This window comes from Python bivittatus, unplaced genomic scaffold (assembly GCF_059951505.1).
Source record: "Python bivittatus isolate LINGU-HERP-01145 unplaced genomic scaffold, Pbiv_v1 ctg000020_np1212, whole genome shotgun sequence".
Classification (NCBI taxonomy): Eukaryota; Metazoa; Chordata; class Lepidosauria; order Squamata; family Pythonidae; genus Python; species Python bivittatus.
Window position 1 is genome coordinate 77,922,084 of NW_028277030.1, and position 21,405 is coordinate 77,943,488.

Here is a 21,405-nt window from a genome sequence, read left to right on the forward strand (position 1 = left end):
GCTGCACCACATGATATTTTAGGTAGTACAAGAGAAATGGTAGCTTGAGGAAATACTTTTCCTGGAAAAACAAATATCCCACAAAGCTTCATAAAGAACATACTGCCTAGAGCACAAATACACTCAGAGCAGAAACAGCGAAATTTGGATCAATGCAAAAGCAGCTAGGAGGAAAAGAAAGTTATTTATTTACTTTTTACCAAAAAAAACCCCCAACTTAGTGTTTTATAGTTTTCATCTCCTCAGGTGCTTGAAAATGGGGAAAGTGATTTTAACATGTTGTCTAAAATGTTAACTAGGTGATGCCAGATAACTAGTTGTAGATTAAATTGATAGTTAATTCTTTTTTTTTTTTAAATGAGGTTTGCACTTGATAATAGTTCTTTTTCAGACATATGAACAATCATTTATGTGCTATATACTGAGGTAAGAAAGGAAATATTTTCCTCCTTTTGATCTTGAGAGAGTACTTGTGATCTGAAAGATTCTTATATCTCCTAAATTTGTCTACTTCCAGTCCAGACAAGGGTCTGCAAAGCTGATCTGTAATTACTCATTTGCCATACTTTATGAATAATCTGCAGTTTCAAGTCGCTGCCTTTTGTAGTTTGTACACATATTATGAAACCAACTTTTGACTCTTATAAGAAGTACAGGTAGTCCTCAACTTATGACCACAATAGGGACTGAAAAATTCATCATTAAGTGGTGTGGTCATTAAGTGAGGCATCACATGATCACACCCGATTTTATGACATCCTTTGTGGCAGTGAATCACACAGTTCCCCATTGATTTTGCTCATTGGGAGCCATCTGGAAAGGTTGCAAATGGCAATCACGTGACCTCAGGACACTGCAACCACCATAAATATATGCCGGTAGCCAAGTGCTCAAATTTTGATCATGTGACTGTGGGGACGCTGCGACAGTCATATAAGTGCAAGAACTGATTGTAAGTCTCTTTTTTCAGCTCCATCGTAACTTTGAATGGTTGCTAAATGAATGGTCTTAACTCGAGGACTACCTGTATATAGGTAGCAGCTAATATTTGTTGCCTACTTTGTGTGTTTTGAGGTAGTTGTTGTAAACAAAGATTGTATGGATCAGTCTAGGGAATTATCACAATGTGCATAATTTAAAGGGTTAGAAATACAGTTTTGCCTGGTTTGATGTGAAGTTTGGACTTTTTTGCTAGTTCTTTTCTGAAGGGATTTTAAAAGGCTTGTTCCGAAGGTGATGGGTTAAAGAGACAAAAGATTGAAAGCAATAGACATTGTCTATTCTATTTGGAGGGAGCAGGAAGATGTAATTCCATCTATTTTGTTTTGATGTGTACATGCATTAACTTACAAGGGTTCTCACATAAACAGATCTAATCGATCAATTAAATGTGTTGCTTGTCCATGTCATTTAAACTTCTGTTTCAAACTCAGACTGCTTCAGACACCTCACAAAGGTACAGGAACCAAAAATGAAGCTAAAACTGGGGCCTCCAGCATGCTTCTACTGCCAGGACCTGCGCAAGCTATTATTCAAAGCCAATAGAAAGCATGTTAAAAATGTAGAATAGTGATGTATAGTTAGTAGGGTTAAATGTTAGTTAAAGATAAGACTATGATTTGTATAACCGCTTGCTGGTTCCTGCCATAAAAGTCAGGAGGAGGGGGGAAATAAAACAGCAAGAGCCAGGTGCAAGCGTTATCTTGGTTGGAGGCGCCAGCAAGGTCAAGCGGCCGTGAGACCCGGGAAGAGGCGCGAAGAAATTCAAGCGGCAAAAGTAGAGGCGGGGGGCGGGGGGGAAACGAGTTAAAAGGAAAGCTTTAGGCTAGGGAAAACCAGACTCAACAACCTATAGAATGCTGTATGCTGCTTCTCAATAAAGAAATCCTTGATGGAAACAAATAGACTCCAGAGGGTTTACTGAACTTGAGAACTGAGTGTCCAGACTCTGACATCTGCTTGGTGTACTCATTGTGCGTTTGTACTGAGGGGATGGGGACCAATCTAAGACTGAATCCTGTTATTTATCAGATTCTTGGAAATATCTTGCTGATTAGTTAGTGGTCCCTTCCTTGTATGACATAACAGATATTGATTCTGGGAGAATCAAATAGATGACCATGGGATCAGTAGAGTATTTCTAAATGTTATTAGGAGAAACAGTGTGAATAGGAAATCTAGAGGAGGCACTTGATTCACAGTGGGGGACAGATGCAATAGCAAGTGTCTTTGTTCAGGTGTATGTATCAGGTGTATGTATTATATAGGTCAAACCCTTTCTTTTGTGAACATTCAAGTATAACGGATGAAGGATCAGTTAAGGTTTAGTCAAGCTGACTAAGATTTCTTCAAGGGAACGAAAAGCTTAAACATATACCAGTAATACCGTGCATTAATATTGATCTATATTTAAATTCCCTGCAACTACATATACCAGTAACAGGAATGTGAAATGTTTCATACTGGAAACATGATTAGGTCACAGCAATTATACTGATGTACACAGGTGTTTTACAAGAAGTAGGAAAAAAGTAACTAAAGAAAGTCAACAGTTTTGCATAGTTTTTCTTTTATAGTAGCAGTATTAGAATATGGCATGTAGTAGTAACAATTTTAAAAAATAAAACAGAAAGGTTCTGTAGAAAGTTCCTTCCTTCCTTCCTTCCTCCTTCCCTCTGTTCTTGTTTCATTTTAAAAGGCTTGTTCCGAAGGTGATGGGTTAAAGAGACAAAAGGTTGGAAGCAACTGACATTATTAAAGAAGGAAAAGAATAACAAAGAAAGAAGAGTAGAGATTAGGTGTGTAATGATGTTGTAGATCAGGGGCATCTACAGGATGGGGGGTATCAAAAAGTCCAGATAACGATCCAGACAATTAAAATCCCACCCTTTTTTCTGTGCATCAAATGACCCACAGAGGCTTAGTGCAGTTGTCATCTTGACTTTTTTGACCTTCTCCACTCATGCTTCTGGTCCTGGTGGTTGAAGCCCTTATCAAGCAGTGTAGGTTTTGATAAGCTGGATATTTACTGCTTTTACTCAATCGATGTTCCCCGCTAGAAATCCTTTAGGTGTATCATTCCATCGAGTAAGTCAGTGCTCACCATCACTGACGTTTACCTGGAACATGACTTGCCAGACAGAGGCGTTCAGTGCATTCAGAATGCATTTGTCCCCACCTATGAGTAAAAGGGTTCAAGTTGATATGGATATGCTGAAAATAAATAGAGCCACTGTGGAGCTGATGGAAATAACGAGAGGAAAAGGATTTTAAGATGTAGAGAAGCATTTCTCCATCCTTGCTTCTCCCTTCCTAGTTAACTGGCAGGTGGGGCAATCCTTAAAACCTGGGCAAATGTACGATCATGTAAAAGTTTCTGAATCATTTTGTTTTGTGTTGCTCTGCTTAACATTTTTTGCTTGGGCAGCAGGCATAGATTTCTCGTCTTATTTCTCTGCACAGTTCTTTTGATTATAACGTAGTCTGAAAGCTTTAGAAATAGAGTAGACTAGAACTGACTCATTCTGATGCTAGGCCAGCAGTTGCCTCTCCTGCTTTAGGAATCTGCTCCTAGTCTGCTGCTGATGTTCTCTCTCTTTTTTTGTATCAGGGACTCAGGACAAAATTTGATGAACTGAAAAAAAAATAGGAACATTCAGATTTTTTTTTTGCTTTTGTTTTTTGTTTTCAAGAGAAAAAGCATTCATACTCCCTTTTAGTACAAGAAAATTAATAATGCTCTCTCCTTGTTTCCTATCCTTCTATGGGATAAATGAAGAGCTAGTAAGAAAAAAAATATATAAATCTCTTACAAGCAAGTGATGCATATACAAATTTCTATAAGTCAGTACATTTCCAGCTTCTGATGTAAGTGGAACAGAATGCATAAATTATGTCTGAAACTGCAATATAAAAGCTGTCAGGAGAAATTTCTACCGAATTTATAAGTATATTTGTTTGCTAGAGTGAAAGAAGGAGAGAGCAATATTCGGGGGATTAAGAGCTGTGTCATACAATGGTAACCTAGCATATTGGCACATTTTATTGTATTCATATGTAAACTTTGTGCTTCCTTTCTTTTGATTATGGGATGGCCGACAGTAATTAAAATATAAGGTACATACCATCTACCTGTGAGTAATTGGACTTTTTAACCTTGGTAAACAATTTGCCATTGTTTGAACTAGTCTTTTAGTCTGTGGTACTGATGAAATCCTTTTAGGGAAACAAGTCCAAATGAAAAAAGTAATGTACTTTCTCCTCACATTCTTACTTAACTGCTCATGGCCAATAAAGCTAATTAATTAAGCATTCACATAGGTCTAGTTCGTTTCTCTTTCTTGTTAGGAAACAGATTTAGCTATAAGGAAGAAGAAAAGAAAACGCCATCAAATCATTTAATAAGACTTAATGGAATTTTCTTTGTGTTTTTTGGGGGGGGGGACATAGCTGAATCTTAAGATTTTATTATGGGGGAAAAAACCCTATATCTGAAAAAATGAGCCACTTCCACAAATAATTTTCTTGTGAATTAGAAGGGTCATCTTAAATTAGCTGAGAATACAGTAAAGAGGGCCTTTCTTTACAGCTGAGTTGCAGTGCTATACCCCCATTTTTTAATCAACAGAAAACATTTACTATCCCCCTTCCTGATCCTTTCCTCATTTCAAGTCACCCCAATCCCTTGACTTGTCATAAAATAATGAGTGACGAAGCCTAACAAACTTTACACCTCTGAGGATGGGGGAACAGTACTTTAACACTGGTATAGCTAAATATGACTTAAACCTGTCTTGCTCATAGGCCGGGATGAAAGCAACACCATGAGGCATGCAACAGACAAAAGGTCTGGCTGGGCATGTTTGTGCCATGTGGGGTATGGCTTATAGAGGAAGATGTTGTAAAAAGTGAACAAATGGGCAAGAGGTGCAAATAATCAAAGCAAGTAGCTGAAAATGAGGCAGGCGAGGCAGAGAACCTGTTGTCATAGCTTTGTGGGGGATGGGAGTGAGTATGTCCATGAGGACTGCCATGGAGCTCCTTCCTCCATGGCAGTCCTCATGCAAAGGAAGACTAGGAAAATCAGGGGCCCCAAGTGCTGGAGAGTCTCCCTGAATAGAGAGAGTCTCCACTGCAGATACTTCCCATCTACACATGAAGGGCAATGAGAGGAGAACAAGGCTAGCCTAAGTTTTAAGGACTAAGCGTAAGCATTAACTGCAAGATGGTGGTGAGAGTGATGGATGTGTAATGTGTAACGGGCTGCATATGAACAGAAGGATTTGTATGTGATAGGTGTTTGGTAAGCTGCAGAGGTTTTTTGTATGTTTTTGAGTTGAGTAACATGTTGGTTGGTTGGGTTGTGCACCAACCTGGTCCTTTTTGACCTATTTTTCATTCTGCCGGACTGGACTGGGCCGTCCTGGGCTGGTTCCTGAGCCGAGTCAGCTCAGAATCTCCCTTTCTTAGGGAAAGTTGTGGAGAAGATAGTTGCACACCAGCTTCAGTGGGCCCTGGAGCAGATTATTTGGACCCCTTTCAGTCAGGATTCAGGCCTGCGCATGGAATGGAAATGGCATTGGTCACACTTTTGGATGATCTCTGGCAGGAGCAGGACAGGGGTAGTGCATCTGTCCTTGCTCTCCTTGACCTCTCAGCAGCCTTCAGTACCATCAACCATGGTATCCTTCTGGATTGACTCTGTGGGTTGGGAGTGGGCAGCACAGTATTGGGCTGGTTCCCTTTCTTCCTATGGGGCCAGTACTGGTTGGTATTGATTGGGAATGAGAGGTCCCGCCCATGGCCCCTACTATGTGGGGTGCCGTATTGTTCGGGACTCTCTCCACTACTATTTAACATCTACATGAAGCTGCTGGGTGAGATCATTCATCGTCATGGGTGAGGTATCATCAGTATACTAATGATACCCAATTATACAGCACATCTCCGCCTCTGGTGAATTAAGTTATACTGTTGATGTCTCCTGGAGACTGTGGGGATCTGGATGGGGAAGAACAGGTTTCAACTGAACCCTGGCAAGACTGAATGGCTCTGGGTTTTTGGGCCTTCTGGATCAGGGATTTTACCATCTTTGGTACTGGATGGGATGGCACTTCTCCATATAGACCCTGTGCACAATATGGGGGTCCTTCTAGACTCATGATTCCTGCTCAAGGAGCAGGTGACAGTTGTGGCTAGGAAGGCCTTTGCACAGCTTTGTTTTGTGTACCAGCTGCACCCTTTCCTGGATCCTGAGGCTCTACTCATAGTCAATCATGCCCTGGTCACTTCCAGAGTGGATTACTGTAATGCACTCTAAATGGAGCTGCCTTTGAAGAGTATCCAGAAGCTTCAACTGGTGCAGAATGTGGCTGCACAGTTATGTGTGCCCCTAAGATGGCACTTGTTACACCTCTGTCCTGTGAGCTGCACTGGCTGCCTGTCTGCTTCTGTGTACAATTCAAGGTGCTGGTTTTGATGTTTAAAACTCTTCATGGCATGGGGCCAGGCTTCTTTGAGGGACCACCTTTTCCCAATCACATCTACCCATCCTGTCAGGTCCAGAATGTTGCAGGTCCTGTCTGCTAAAGAGTTCTGTCTGATGGGCCCCAGATGGTGTGCCTTTTCTGCTGTGACTCCCGCTCTCTGGAACATCCTCCTCCCCAAGGAGAAGTTAGCCTCATCCCTGTTAGCCTTTCAGAAGGCCCTGAAAATGTGTTTTTTTCCAGCAACCTTGGGGATCCCATGGAGAGCCTGCATGATGGTTATACTGTGTTTAGATGAATGGTCTTCTCCCGCAATCCTGCTTTTATTTTATTTTTGTTACATTTTTAACAGCTGTGACATTGTTTTGATTGTTGGTTGTATGCTGCCCAGAGTCAGTGAGATGGGTGGCCATATAAATTTGTTAAATAAAAAAAGGAATATAACTTGAAGTCCTGAGTGTCCTAATCTTGGAGTAAGAGTCAGTAAACTCAATGGGATTTATGATGGAATAAGCATGCATGGGTTTACAGCCCAACACAAAGATCTCTGTTGCTTACAGAAGGAGAGAAAAACAAGTCAGGTTTCCTAGAATGGCTTAGAAGAGTTTCCTAGAATTCATTATTTTCCATGTATTTCCTGACATGGAATAATCTCTGCGGTCTATGCACACCTGGGTTGGGGTAAGAATCAAACTCAGTGGGACTAACTATAGAGTAAGCATGCATAGCTTTATATGCATTGGCTTTTTGTTAGTTTTCTATCCTAATTTCCTCCAGGAGATCAAGGACGCATACAAAGCTCTCCCTCTTTCACTTTTTCTTCACAGCAACAGCCCTGTGAGATAGCCTGAGTTGGGAGATAGTGACAAAGTCAGCCACTAAATTTCCATGGCTGAGGGCAGACCTGAATTGATCTCCCAAGGCCTAGTTGGACATCTCAATGTCTCAGTTACAATGAACCCAGGTTTCCACCATCTCATTCCTTGCATCTGAGTATGTGGGCACTTATATAGAGGCTAGAGTGTCTATGACAGAATGATTTGAGAGAAGAGAGATGCACCCACACATACACATAAGTATACATATGTACGTAGAGATGGTTTGGTGTAGTGGTTAAGGCATCAGGCTAGAAACCAGGAGACCGGGAGTTCTAGTCCCACATTAGACAGAAAGCCAGCTGGGTGACCTTGAGCCAGCCACTTTCTCTCAGCCCTAGGAAGCAGGCAGTGGCAAACCACTTCTGAAAAACTGCTAAGAAAACCGCAGGGACTCATCCAGGCAGCCTCTGAGAATCAGACATGATTGAATGGAGAGATGATAGATAGATAGATAGATAGATAGATAGATAGATAGATAGATAGATAGATAGATAGATCCATTAATTAATTAATTCATTCATTCATGTCTGATTCTCAGAGGCTGCCTGGACAAGTCCCTGTGATCAAACATACGTACAAACAAACATATATACAAACATATACAAGTGTGTCTAGGATTGGTTTTGGCTGGAACTGGCAATCCTAGTTTGACAAGGTCAGGAAGCTGGGTACTCTGTTTATATGAATACATATGTATTTAAAATGGGCAAAATATAAATTCTATAAATACTGTATAGGTTGATTGGTCTCATCTTTCATGGAAGGGTTGTCTTGATTCAGCGTTGCTTTCTATGTGGGTAAATATGGTAGATTCTCTTTCAGTGTAATGAAAATATTACTTCAGAGGGGTCTAGTGAAAAACTGCAAACGAAACTTGGTGCTTTCCATATGTGTTATATACAGATTGGGGAAGACTGTCTTACTGCATTAACAAAAAGCAGTCATAGCAATACGGAGGGGAGGAGTCAGGGGCAAAATCTCTATGATAGTATACCTCAGTGATAAAAATATTCAATCCAGAACTGCTTTCACTGAAGGAAGAGGTTATGATGGCAAATTTCACTGATTCTGTTTTCCCTGTTGGATCTGTAGTGCCAGTTCACAGCTTGTTCAAACAAGTGTTTAGGCCTCTGAATAATATTTTCAGGGTTTTAATGGGGCTGGGAAAAGGAGAAAAAGGGGAAATTGTTGGAAATTTTTGCTTACCTCTCTTCTGTGTGCAGAACTCTCCATTTTGCAGAATTTCAAGTGATCACTATCAAGATTACAAATGGAAGAGGTTAAGGATGAGGGCCATGAAACAGCAATACATTATACAGTAGATATGTGGTGTATGGGATGTGGGAATGACCTTGGGAGACAGGGCAACAAGATGCAACCAAGGGAACAGTCAGATGAAAGGCAGCTTAGCCCATAGCAGGAATGTGGGCAGTGCAAGAGGCTCAGAAGACACCCTCCCTAGTTTTTGGGCTGTAAAGGGGACGTGGGAAGAGAAGTACTTTCAGACTTTCAAGAATCTGTTAATATAACCTTACAATAAAGTAGAATTAGCTCATTTGGTTGTTTTTTGTATCTGGTCTACCTCATAAGGCTGACATGTGGTCCCTAGGTATGTGATCTGTGGATTTTGCTGTTCTAAATGGGGTTGCACCCCCATCATTTGGGGGTGCACTTAGAGTAATGTCATTGAAACCCCAAGTGGTTTCTGTGGCCATGAGTACCTATTACTAGCTTGGCTTGATATACCAAATACATCCTTTCCTGAATGATTTTTGCTTTTCCACCCCCTCTCTTTTTAATGAATATGCCTGTCCTACACTGTGTTAATGTATTGCATACTTTATATTTCATTGGAAATGCACTGAGTTGTAATTATAATGGGAAACAGAAGACAAATATATCAGTGAAATAAGTAATAAAAACAGTTCATATCCTAATTATAGTTATTATTCATGCATAAGGGCTGTAATTAGGTTTGTAGAGTAAATGAACTGATATTAACTGTATTCTGGTTAAAAAAATCCATTTGTTATTTTGTATTCAAACTTTATTACTCACCTCAAAAGAGGTTCCTTGGTTGGGAAGGAAATCATTTAAGTTAGATGTGTACCTTTTTATCCTAACATGTCAGATGAGATGTTTATTTTACTCTTGACTAAGTCAGTGGAAAATACTTTTAGTGAACATCTTCCTTCCTCCATTAAGTATGAGAAAAGCAGAACCTTACCAGAAATTATACATTTACTGTAAAATCATGAATCACTGAAACTGGTTCAAGCTTATTTCAAATAATAATTAAAAAAACAAAGAACTGGGCCAGTAGCATCCCAACAAAATGTACTGTATGGTATTTTCGTGAAACCAGTCTATATATAGTTTGGCTACAATGATGGGATGAGTATTAGAACCGCTTCATGACAGATTAAAGAACTCCATAAGCTTAGAATTAATATGAAATGACCAGAAAAGAAGGAATAAAAACTGAAATCACTGTGGAGATTCACATTTATGAATCATGCATGACAACTCTATAAAAGTTCAAGAAGGAATAAAAACTGAAATCATTGTGGAAATTCACATTTGTGAATCATGCACAACAACTCTATAAAAGTTCAAGAAGGAATAAAAACTGAAATCATTGTGGACATTCACATTTATGAATCATGCATGACAACTCTGTAAAAGTTCAATCTTAGCAGCTTTAGTTTTTAAAAGAAGCCAGCATATCATATTTTAACACAATTAAAAAAAAAAAAATTAGATCTGCATCGCTGTATTTTCAAACACACACACAATTAGTAATTGTTTTAGTGTGGGGTGAAGCAAATTTATAAGCTACATAATTACATGAACATTTTTCCTCTTCAGTCATATGTTTTCCCTGCTGTTTTTATAGGCCAGCTCAATAGCAGGTTAGTTATATCTCAAATCTAATAATAGATTTCTAAAGCTTTCCAGCTATTCCAGTACTTTGTTAGTTAAAATCATTACACAGTGAAGTTTTACCAAAATAGGATTTTTTTTCTAATAGTAGGAAATGTTTGTGGTATGGTAAAATCCAAGATAAATGAGATCAGCAGGATTTTCCGGGCATGTCTTTAAAATTAATTGCAAAACAAGAATAAGTCAGGTGGAAGGAATGGGTTTATAGAAATTGTTTCTCCCAAAACATTTGTCAAGTTGATAATTTGAATAAATTTAAACCATATAATTACTTTTCCTGTTTTTTTGAAACAAATTTATCAACAAAATGTAACAGAATGCATAGATTATCAAAGGACAGAGCTTTTCAACCTTAAAAACTATAATGTATTTTCAAAGAGGGCATTTTTATCTGGCTTCACTATTAGATTTAATCTGTAACCTTTAAAGTGCAGATTTATTGGTTTGGGAGGGATTAAATTAAATGTTTACACTAAAGGATCCAATGCCTTGAGAGAGGTATCTACTCATAACTTGCATTTCTTGTGGCAATTATATTTTAAAGCCACTAACAGACATTGGATCCCTCTGAGATTTTCTTTTTCATCACGTTGAACCACTGCTAATCAAAGGCAAGAAAGCTAATTGCTGAGTTTCATATGCCAGATTCCTGCAAAGTAATCTATATGAGATACTTCCTCCTCCTCTTCTTCCTTCTCCTCCTCAGAGGCACACATCCTTTCAACAGATTATTCCACAGACTCCAGATTTAGCATTTGGGTGGCTTAATTTTTTAGAATTTACATCAGTTGTGAATGGAAAGGAAACCCTATGATGTGGTAAAAATGTTCTTTCTTCCTATTCTTCTGATAACTTGTTTGCCCGAAACCGTTTTGTTATAGAAGTGCCAGAGTATTTTTCAGTACAGTGTCATGCTCTGACAGCATTAATATTCTGCCAAATATCAATATATAGATGATCTGTAGAACCTATTCCATATATAATGGTGATTTAACGGCTTGCAGTATATGCAGTTAAATTGGGCCCATAAAAGTGGGAATCGCATGGCAGGCTAAGTGGGCTGTGGAAAGGGAAGGGAATGAGGTTAAGCCTATGGCTTCATGACAGTGTTGCTCCTCCTCATAGAACTCTTCATGTTTACCTTGGAGTAAAGGATTTGGGGCGGGGGGGCAGATCCACATAACTCCATGTTGGCCAATGGGTAGTGAGGAGGCTAGTTCACCCATTGACTAATGCAGCTCCCTGTTAGCAAAAGCATAGACTGGGCCAATGGGGTTTTCAAAGATCAGCAAGTCAACCCACAGGCTAATGGCTCTGGGGAGGCCAACTGATAGATTAGGCTGAAGGGAGTCTTTCTCCAAAGCAGAATTCTATTTGGCTATGTGGTGATTTTTGTATCCAGTATGTTTCTTTGAGATAATCTTTAATCTTAATGTTTAATGTTTAGTTCATGTTCATTCTGAATGCACTGTTTCACCATCTCTTTTTGCAGGAACCCATCTCCAGTGTTTAGGGCTGAGTTTTGGGAATATCCAAGCCTGATTTTATGTTGCCCCCAAATTCCTTAAATTGGTCTTGATTGTATGCTTAATTGTATAGTTTCCTAGGAATAAACAAGTGACAAAGTGAACAAAATTGGACTTTGTTCTGTGTGACTATGTCTATATTCTGGATCTTTTTATTAACTGGTAAACTCTAATAGTTATACATTACTGATTGTTTATCACAACAGAATGGTTTCTACACTGTCACTGGCATGGCAGTTCTCAATGTAATAAAATTTGGAGGAGTCTTACTGGTTTCAGTTGGACTGTACAGTTTTATGATGAGTAGCTTTTATTATTAATGGATCTATTTGCACAGGCTCATGATGTAGAAAGAGGACAGGGAGTTCTGGGATAGCATGTTTGGGGGAGGAATTTTGCTTCTTAAAAGAATTACACCCATACCCTCTTCAGAGGCAACACATTGTAGAGTCAGCTGTTTCCCTAACTGGTAAAGTTTTAGGACATGTTTTTGATTCATTGCTTTAATCTCTCAAATTCTTTTTGTTGTGGCTGCAACTCTATAGTCTGTTTTGCTAACTGGCTTTGTGGCTCTACTTCATCTGACTGTATCTCTACCTAAATGGATTAGATTTGGGCCAGAAAGTATATCATTCTCATATCACACTGAATCAATTCACATTCCTTAGCAATGGGATGATTGGCTGGTGTGGGTCTTCCGGGCTGTGTGGCCGTGTTCTGGAAGTTTTGTTTCCTAACGTTTCGCCAGCATGTGACCGGCATCTTCAGAGTGCAGGAGCAGCACAGACAGGAGCAGTTCTCTCTGTGCCCAGGATGATGTGACCCTTTTGTGGGTATTTATAGAGATCTGAGGGGGGGGATCCCCTCACCGCCGCAGGAGTATATCGCATACCATGCAGTTGCGGGACCACAAAACGCAGCATCCATACCAGGATAAAAGAACACGAAAGACACTGCAGACTACAGCAACCAGAAAAATCTGCAGTAGCTGAACATGCTCTCAAGCACACTGGATACAAAATCCTATTTGAAAACACAGAGCTACTGGACAACACCAACAGCCACTATACCAGGCTATACTGGGAAGCCATTGAGATTCACAAACACCAGCACAGTTTCAATAAAAAAGAGGAGAGTCTAAAAATCAACAAAACCTGGCTACCAATCCTGAAAAATACAGTCTGCAAAAGGTCAATGAACTAAGCTCAACCACCAGGACCTGTGAACAGTTGACATAATGAACTTGCTAATCACCCTCAGCAGCCACTCGTTAACAACTCAATAGGAAAAAAAAAAGCAACCCTGCCTAATCCCCAGGAAGATACACACATATTCTGACACCAAAACAAGCAGCCACTCAGTAACCCAAACCCCCGCAACCCCCCCAATCCCCCCCTTTCCCCCTCCTCAGATCTCTATAAATACCCACAAAAGGGTCACATCATCCTGGGCACAGAGAGAACTGCTCCTGTCTGTGCTGCTCCTGCACTCTGAAGATGCCGGTCACAGATGCTGGCGAAACGTTAGGAAACAAAACTTCCAGAACACGGCCACACAGCCCGGAAGACCCACACCAGCCATCGTATGCCGGCCGTGAAAGCCTTCGACAATAGATGGGATGATTCATATTACATCTACCTTGCTGGTATTAGGTTCTAATCCTTCAGCTGGAGAACATGCCTTATATGTCACCTGTCTCAGTGACATATAAGAGTTTCATTTTTTCTGGTTTCAGTTTGGTGTTCTTCACTCTGTACTGCTGAAAGACCATAGCCTGAGAAGTTTTATCTTCTTCCTCTTCTGTATCAGTGCCCCTTTCTCCAAGAATCAAGGTGTCTCTGATTGTTTGCTCTGATTGTTCCAGATTACAACCACAGGAAGATGTAGCAACCCAAAGTGTCAAAAAAGTAATCAGTTTGCTTAGGACTTCATCCAGCTTCACATGTCAGGAGCCATTGTTGGCATCACAAGGATTGATTATACAAGCTCTGAGAAGGTGAAGCAGGAGATTGTCAATCGTAGACATTTGATAATGATATTGAGTACCCAGCTTAATGGCTCAGGATCCATGCAGACATCTGCAATTTGCCTGATGGCTTGATTACTTTGAATGAACTTATTGGCAATGTTGTGTTTGAAATCAAGATCCAAAATAATTTTCCATGTGCATCCTTTCCACATATTTATATTTTCATGCCTAGCTATCCTCCACAGGAAGAAGCACCTAATTGACTTTATCTAAGGTCAGAAGTTAAACAAAGTCAGGCTGGGTTAGTGCCTGGATGGGACAATATCAGGGAATACAAGGACTGACAGAAAAGTAAAATGAAAAGCCTGGAAGTAAGTTAAAAGTATTGTTAACTGCAGGGCGTCTCATACTTGAGGATGGCTTAAATTAACATTGCAACTTTATGTTTAAATAGTATCACATTAGAGAAGTCAGCAGAGAATATATGTTATTTATATTTATATCTTCTTCTAGGAATTCGAAAAGATCGCAGAGGTGGCCGAATACTGAAGCACAAACGTCAAAGAGAGGAACATGATAGCAGAAACACAGGCACAGTAGCAGAGGCAAGGAGCCCAAATCTTTGGCCAAGTCCACTAATGATCAAACATAGCAAAAAAAACAGTCCAGCCCTCTCTCTATCTGCAGACCAGATGGTTTCTGCTTTGCTAGAGGCAGAACCTCCTGTTGTCTATTCAGAATATGATCCTAACAGACCTTTCAATGAAGCTTCGATGATGACATTATTGACCAACCTTGCTGATCGAGAACTGGTCCATATGATCAACTGGGCCAAAAGAGTTCCAGGTAAGAATAGTAGCAAAGAATGTTTAAGCAACTATTCATATTGTTACAAATTTCAAAGCATACTCTCACAGATAGACAAATGTGAAGGAAAGACATGTTTAGGTAACTATTTTATAAATGTGAATTGCATCATGATGTAAATTATATAAATCATTGTGGATATCACAGCATTAAGATAAAATTAATCCAAATTTAACTTCCTCATCCAGACTATTTTGGATGCAATCGACTTGTCCATCACTTCACGGAGATATCTGGATCAAATTTATTTATTTTTATTAATTAATTAAATCAATTTATATAGCCGCCCATCTCACCACAGGCGACTCTGGGCGGTGTACAACAAAGCTAAAAACAGTACAATACATTAAAAATATATAATACAAAATAAAACAGAGAATAAAAGGAAGTTAAAAATAAGGGGGCCACCTCACTAATTCCCCCATCCCCTGGGGTCCCCAGGCCTGCTGGCATAACCAAGTCTTAAGGGACCTCCAGAAACTCAACAATGACGAGGCCAATCTCACCTCAGGGGATAGAAGATTCCACAGCGCAGGCGCCACAGCAAAAAAGGCCCGCCACCTGGGGCCCACCAAATGTAGTTCCCTAGGTGATGGAACCCATAACATGCCCTCTCTGCTCGATCTGGTAGGATGGGCAGATGAAACTGGGGAGAGGCAGTCCCTCAGTTTTGTCTTTTGCATCCAAAGTCTGGTAAATGTGGGTCTGTCAAGTCAAGGTTTTATTACAATCTTTCAGCCTTCTCCCATAAGGTGGTATATAGTAGCATAAAATGTTTGTTTCCACATCTTTGCATCAACTGTAGGTAATTAAAAATAGGTTATGGTCTATAAAATGGTACCCATGTTGCAAATAACACGATAAAGATATGTATAATTTTTGTGCAATAATAATTAGAAAACAAAGGAACTGTTGCCCTCAATAGGCCTCAAGTGTATTTGATAAGGTAGAAGGACTCTAGCTTCAGTTGCTTTTGCATAATACTGCTTTCAGCCAATAGCTATGACCTATCTCACCTCACCATATATATGGACTTCACTATATATGTGGCATGATTTCTTGGTTTTGAAACTGTATTTCAAAATATAAGGAGCCTGTTGTATTCCTTGGGATGTCTATAAACTCCCAGTATGGCCCCAACAGGTAGTCAAAACCAATGAACTCTTGAAAAAAGCCCCACCCCCACCCCTTGGACTTAAAACTTCAAAAATTAAAACTAGCCATTTGGACTTAGCCCAAATCTAAATGGCAACCATTAAAACTGCTAAAAGATCTATTGGAAACAGAGAGAACTCAGGCAGCCAAATTCTAAGTCAACTGAAGACTGTAGACTGTCTGTAAAGATAACCCAGGGCAGAATGCAGAGTGACAACCTAATTTTCCTGCATATCCTAAGTGCCTTTCTTTGGTTTGTCACCAACTTTACGTGCTTTCAGCAGTGTCAAATCCCTTTTCTCACTAACCCAGAAGCATGGAGTTTTTAGTTATTTTATTCAGTTTCCTCCTGTTATTCTTTCTCTTGTTCCATATGCAGCTCACGGCTCATCTGGTTCTTCTTATTTTGGGATAATGGACTGTAACCGAAGGGGCATCTATCTTTACTTATATGTCATTGCAGATAATAGCATTACAACTTAATTATGTATTTAGAAAGCAGCACTGAGCAAGGGGCTTGGTCCTGGTGGCCAAAATGGCCCCTTGCAACTCTATATAGGGTTATATTTAACTGTTTCCTTCCACTTATAAAAAAGTTGTTTGTTCAGCTGAAAGTTCATGGGTAGTTGGTGGGAAAAGAATTTGCGTTGCAGCCTATTTTGCTCAGAGGTAGGCAAGCTGGCATTGTAAATAATTTGGACTACAATTCCCACCAGCTCTGGCCAGTTAAATGGTTAGAAACATTTGCAGTAGCACAGAAGGTAGCATGAGGATTTGGGGAGAAAGAAGGATCCATTCCATCTCCTTCCAGTCATGGGATTCTGTCTTGGAGCCTCCTGTGAGCAGGCAACACAAGTGAATACACTCCTAAATTTTCTCTTTCTTGAACCCAATACAGACCAGAACGTGTAAGCCAAATCTGTTGCTGAAGCATATTAGAGAATATTATCCTCCTCTGTTTATGGAAGACAGTCAGTTATGTTCAGTCGTAGTTCAGTGTTCAAGGTACTAACAAGTAGCTAAGAGTACCGAAGTTGAAAAAAGCCGTCTGTTTGTGAGGAGGGGGTTGTTATTGTTAATCAGAGGTGAAATGTTTGGCATTGGTCTTAAAGAGCTTGGGTAATTATTGACTTTCAGTATAGTAGCTCTGTAGTTTAATGACCTTAAAGCATTACATTGGGCATGCAGGCTTTGAAGTTATTTTTGTGGTTTTCTGAAGCAAAAAGATAAATACCTGGCTTTTTAAAAAGAAACTGCCAAAGCTGCTGGTTTTCTAAAGACATTGGGTTTTTTTTGTTTTTGTTTTATTTGACTTGGTTAACCATCAGGCTTATTAAATTAAGAACACTATGAAGAACGAAAAATAGTCTTGTGTTTTTTATCTGACACGGATGATCCTGATTTTAAAATTGCATAATTAAAATGTACCTCTTGGATTTACATTAATAATAATTATTTATTATATTTATATGCCACCCGACTCCCAGAGACTCTGGGCCACTCTAACCAGTGTTATTCTTCTGCATTTAAAAATCCCCTAAATATTTGTTCTCAAGGGTCTGCACTGGGTGCTATGATATTTACCATGAATTTGGTCATAGAAGACTAATGAGAGTTACTACTTTTTTGGATGCATTTGGATGCAGTGTGACTTTTTTTCATCCTTCTTCGCAACTGTTTTAAGAGTCTCATTAACATTAATGAACTGACTTGTTAAAGCATCCACACCTTTCTTCCAGAAGCCTGAAAGGAGGTTGGGCTGCTTTAATGAACAATAGAAAGGTGCTGTGGGCCAAAGCGCTTCTGAATCATTTTTGAAGAGTGAACAATCTAATAAAGAAGGCTGAGTTACAACTACATCTCAAGGCTCTAATTTCAGCCTGGGAGATATACTGATTGCCTTCCAGGCTGGAAGACACCAGAACCTGTAACTCCCTAGATTAGTTCAAGGTCTTTAAATAGTTTAAAAGAGAATGGAGGGAGAGATGTCTCTTTCATCAACAGAGCCATTGGGAGGGAGCGGCAAGGAGGGCAAACGATGAACACAGCATCACTATGGTGCAATGCAACTCAGCTCCTTTTGTTCGTGTGTTGTTGCATGCATGTCAAAGGGGCATAGTTTGCATCAGAAGGATGTGATGCTGCTTTTGTCATTTTGATGAAGGACTCTAGTCCTGTGGCTGCTTCTGTTCATTAAGAGAATTTTATTCTCAGTTTAATAGGAAATAAAATAATATAATGAACTCATGTCTTTCCAATGTAAATATATCCTTTATTTTCTTCTTCTTTATTTTTCTTCTGCTTTTCACCTTCTTAGTTTTTCTTTCGCTCTGTAGCCAAGTTTCTTGCTTTTCCCCATTGCTGTGAAATAAATTGCTTTCCCCCACTGCTCTTAAATGAATATTAGCACACGTAACTGAGTGCAAGTAGGCGTCAACTTACAACCACAATTGGGACTGGAACTTCCATCACTAAGTGATGCAGTTGTTAAGTGAGTCATGCCCAATTTTACGACCTTTTTCCCACAGTCATTAAGCGAATCATGAAGTTGTTAAGTGAATCCAGCTTTCCCCATTGACTTTGCTTGTTGGAAGCCCCCTGGGAAGGTCGCAAATGGTGATCATGAGGCCCTGGGATGCTGCAACTCTCATAAATACATGCCGGTTGCCAAGCACCCAAATTTTAATCACATGACTGTGGGGATACTGCAACAGTCATAAGTGTGAGGACTGGTCATAAGTAACTTTTTTCAGTGCCATTATAACTTCGGTCATTAAATGAATGGTTGTAAGTCAAGGACTACTTGTAATATAGACTGTTTTAGTAAAGCAATCATTTTCCAAAGCATTTCTAATTAGGATTGTGCCAAAAGGTTCTGTGTTTCTTTTGACAACTGTTATTTAGTCTGACCCCTTCATGGATCACTGCCTTGTCGTGGCGAAGGGGCTTGCGTAACTCAGTGAAGCCATGAGCTATACCGTGCAGGGCCACCCAAGACGGACAGGTCATGACAGAGAGTTCTGACAAAATGTGGTCCACTGGAGAAGGAAATGGCAGCCCACTCCAGTATCCTTGCCAAGAAAACCCCATGGACAATGTTAAAAGGCTAAAAGATATGACGCCGGAAGATGAGCCCCTCAGGTCGGAAGGTGTCCAATATGCTACTGGGGAAGAGCGGAGGGCAATTCCAAGTAGCTCCAGAAAGAGTGAAGCGGCTGGGCCAAAGCCGAAAGGACGTTCAGCTGTGGATGTATCTGGAAGCGAAAAGAAGGTCCGATGCTGTAAAGAACAATATTGTATAGGTACCTGGAATGTAAGATCGATGAACCAAGGCAAGCTGGATGTGGTCAAACATGAGATGACAAGATTGAACGTCGATATCTTGGGAATCAGCGAACTGAAATGGACGGGAATGGGTGAATTTAATTCGGGTGACCATTATATCTACTACTGTGGGCAAGAAACCCTTAGAAGAAATGGAGTTGCACTCATAGTGAATAAGAGAGTGGGAAAGGCAGTAATGGGGTACAACCTCAAAAACGACAGAATGATCTCAGTGCGTATCCAAGGCAAACCATTCAATATCACAGTCATCCAAGTCTATGCCCCAACCACTGATGCTGAAGAAGCTGAAGTTGACCGCTTCTATGAAGACCTACAACACCACCTAGAACTAGCACCAAAAAAAGATGTCCTTTTCATCATAGGGGACTGGAATGCTAAAGTAGGAAGTCAAGGAGTAATCGGAATAACAGGCAAATTTGGCCTTGGAGTACAAAATGAAGCAGGGCAAAGGCTAATAGAGTTCTGTCAAGAGAACAAGCTAGTCATAGCAAACACTCTTTTCCAACAACACAAGAGACGACTCTACACATGGACATCACCAGATGGTCAATACCGAAACCAGATTGATTATATACTTTGCAGCCAAAGATGGAGAAGCTCTATACAGACAGCAAAAACAAGACCAGGAGCTGACTGTGGCTCAGATCATGAGCTTCTTACTGCAAAATTTAGGCTTAAATTGAAGAATGTAGGGAAAACCACTAGACCACTCAGGTATGACTTAGATCATATTCCTTGTGAGTACACAGTGAAGATGATGAATAGATTTAGAGGATTAGATTTGGTAGACAGAGTGCCTGAAGAACTATGGACGGAGGTCCGTAACATTGTACAGGAGGCAGCAACTAAAACCATCCCAAAGAAAAAGAAATGCAAGAAAGCAAAATGGCTGTCTGATGAGGCTTTACAAATAGCTGTGGAAAGAAGGAATGCGAAAAGCAAGGGTGAAAGGGAAAGATATAAGCAACTGAATGCAGATTTCCAGAGAATAGCAAGGAGAGATAAGAAGGCCTTCTTAAATGAACAATGCAAAGAAATTGAGGAAAACAATAGAATGGGGAAGACTAGAGATCTCTTCAAGAAAATTGGAGATATGAAAGGAACGTTTAGTGCAAAGATGGGCATGATAAAGGACAAAAAGGCAGGGACCTAACAGAAGCAGAAGAGATTAAGAAGAGGTGGCAAGAATACACAGAAGAACTATACAAGAAAGATCTTGATGTCCCTGATGTCCATGCTGGTGTGGTCACTGACCTTGAGCCAGACATCCTAGAGAGTGAAGTCAAGTGGGCCTTAGGAAGCATTGCTAACAACAAAGCTAGTGGAGATGACAGTATTCCAGCTGAGTTATTTAAAATACTAAAAGATGATGGTGTTAAAGTGCTGCACTCAATATGCCAGCAAGTTTGGAAAACGCAACAGTGGCCACGGGATTGGAAAAGGTCAGTTTACGTTCCAATTCCAAAGAAGGGCAACGCCAAAGAATGCTCAAACTATCGCACAATTGCACTCATTTCACATGCTAGCAAGGTTATGCTCAAAATCCTACAAGCTAGGCTTCAGCAATACATGAACCGAGAACTACCGGATGTACAAGCTGGGTTTCGAAGAGGCAGAGGAACTAGAGATCAAATCGCCAACATTCGCTGGATCATGGAGAAAGCACGAGAGTTCCAGAAAAATATCTACTTCTGCTTCATTGACTATGCAAAAGCCTTTGATTGTGTGGATCACAACAAACTGTGGCAAATTCTTAAAGAGATGGGAATACCAGACCACCTTACCTATCTCCTGAGAAATCTGTATGCGGGCCAAGAAGCAACAGTTAGAACCGGTCATGGAACAACCGATTGGTTCAAAATAGGGAAAGGTGTACGACAAGGCTGTATACTGTCACCCTGCTTATTTAACCTATATGCAGAGTACATCATGAGAAATGCCAGGCTGGAAGAATCACAAGCCGGAATTAAGATTGCAGGGAGAATCATCAACAACCTCAGATATGCGGACGATACCACCCTAATGGCAGAAAGTGAAGAAGAACTAAAGAGCCTCTTGATGAGGGTGAAAGAGGAGAGTGCAAAAGCTGGCTTGAAACTCAACATTAAAAAAACTAAGATCATGGCATCTGGACCCATCAATTCCTGGCAAATAGAAGGGGTAGAAATGGAAGCAGTAACAGACTTCATTTATTTGGGCTCCAAGATCACCGCAGATGGAGACTGCAGCCATGAAAT

General features: G+C 40.1%; 1 protein-coding gene across 6 annotated transcripts in view; it reads left to right on the forward strand.

Moving 5' to 3' along the window:
* Positions 1–21,405, forward strand: part of ESR1 (estrogen receptor 1) — a 209,219-nt gene that overhangs the window by 138,418 nt on the left and 49,396 nt on the right. For all 6 annotated transcript variants that reach the window (XM_088142122.1, XM_088142129.1, XM_088142136.1 and 3 more), the window contains exon 5: positions 14,315–14,647. In XM_088142122.1, the coding sequence (XP_087998248.1) occupies positions 14,315–14,647 (333 nt within the window). The remainder of the gene's footprint in view (positions 1–14,314; positions 14,648–21,405) is intronic.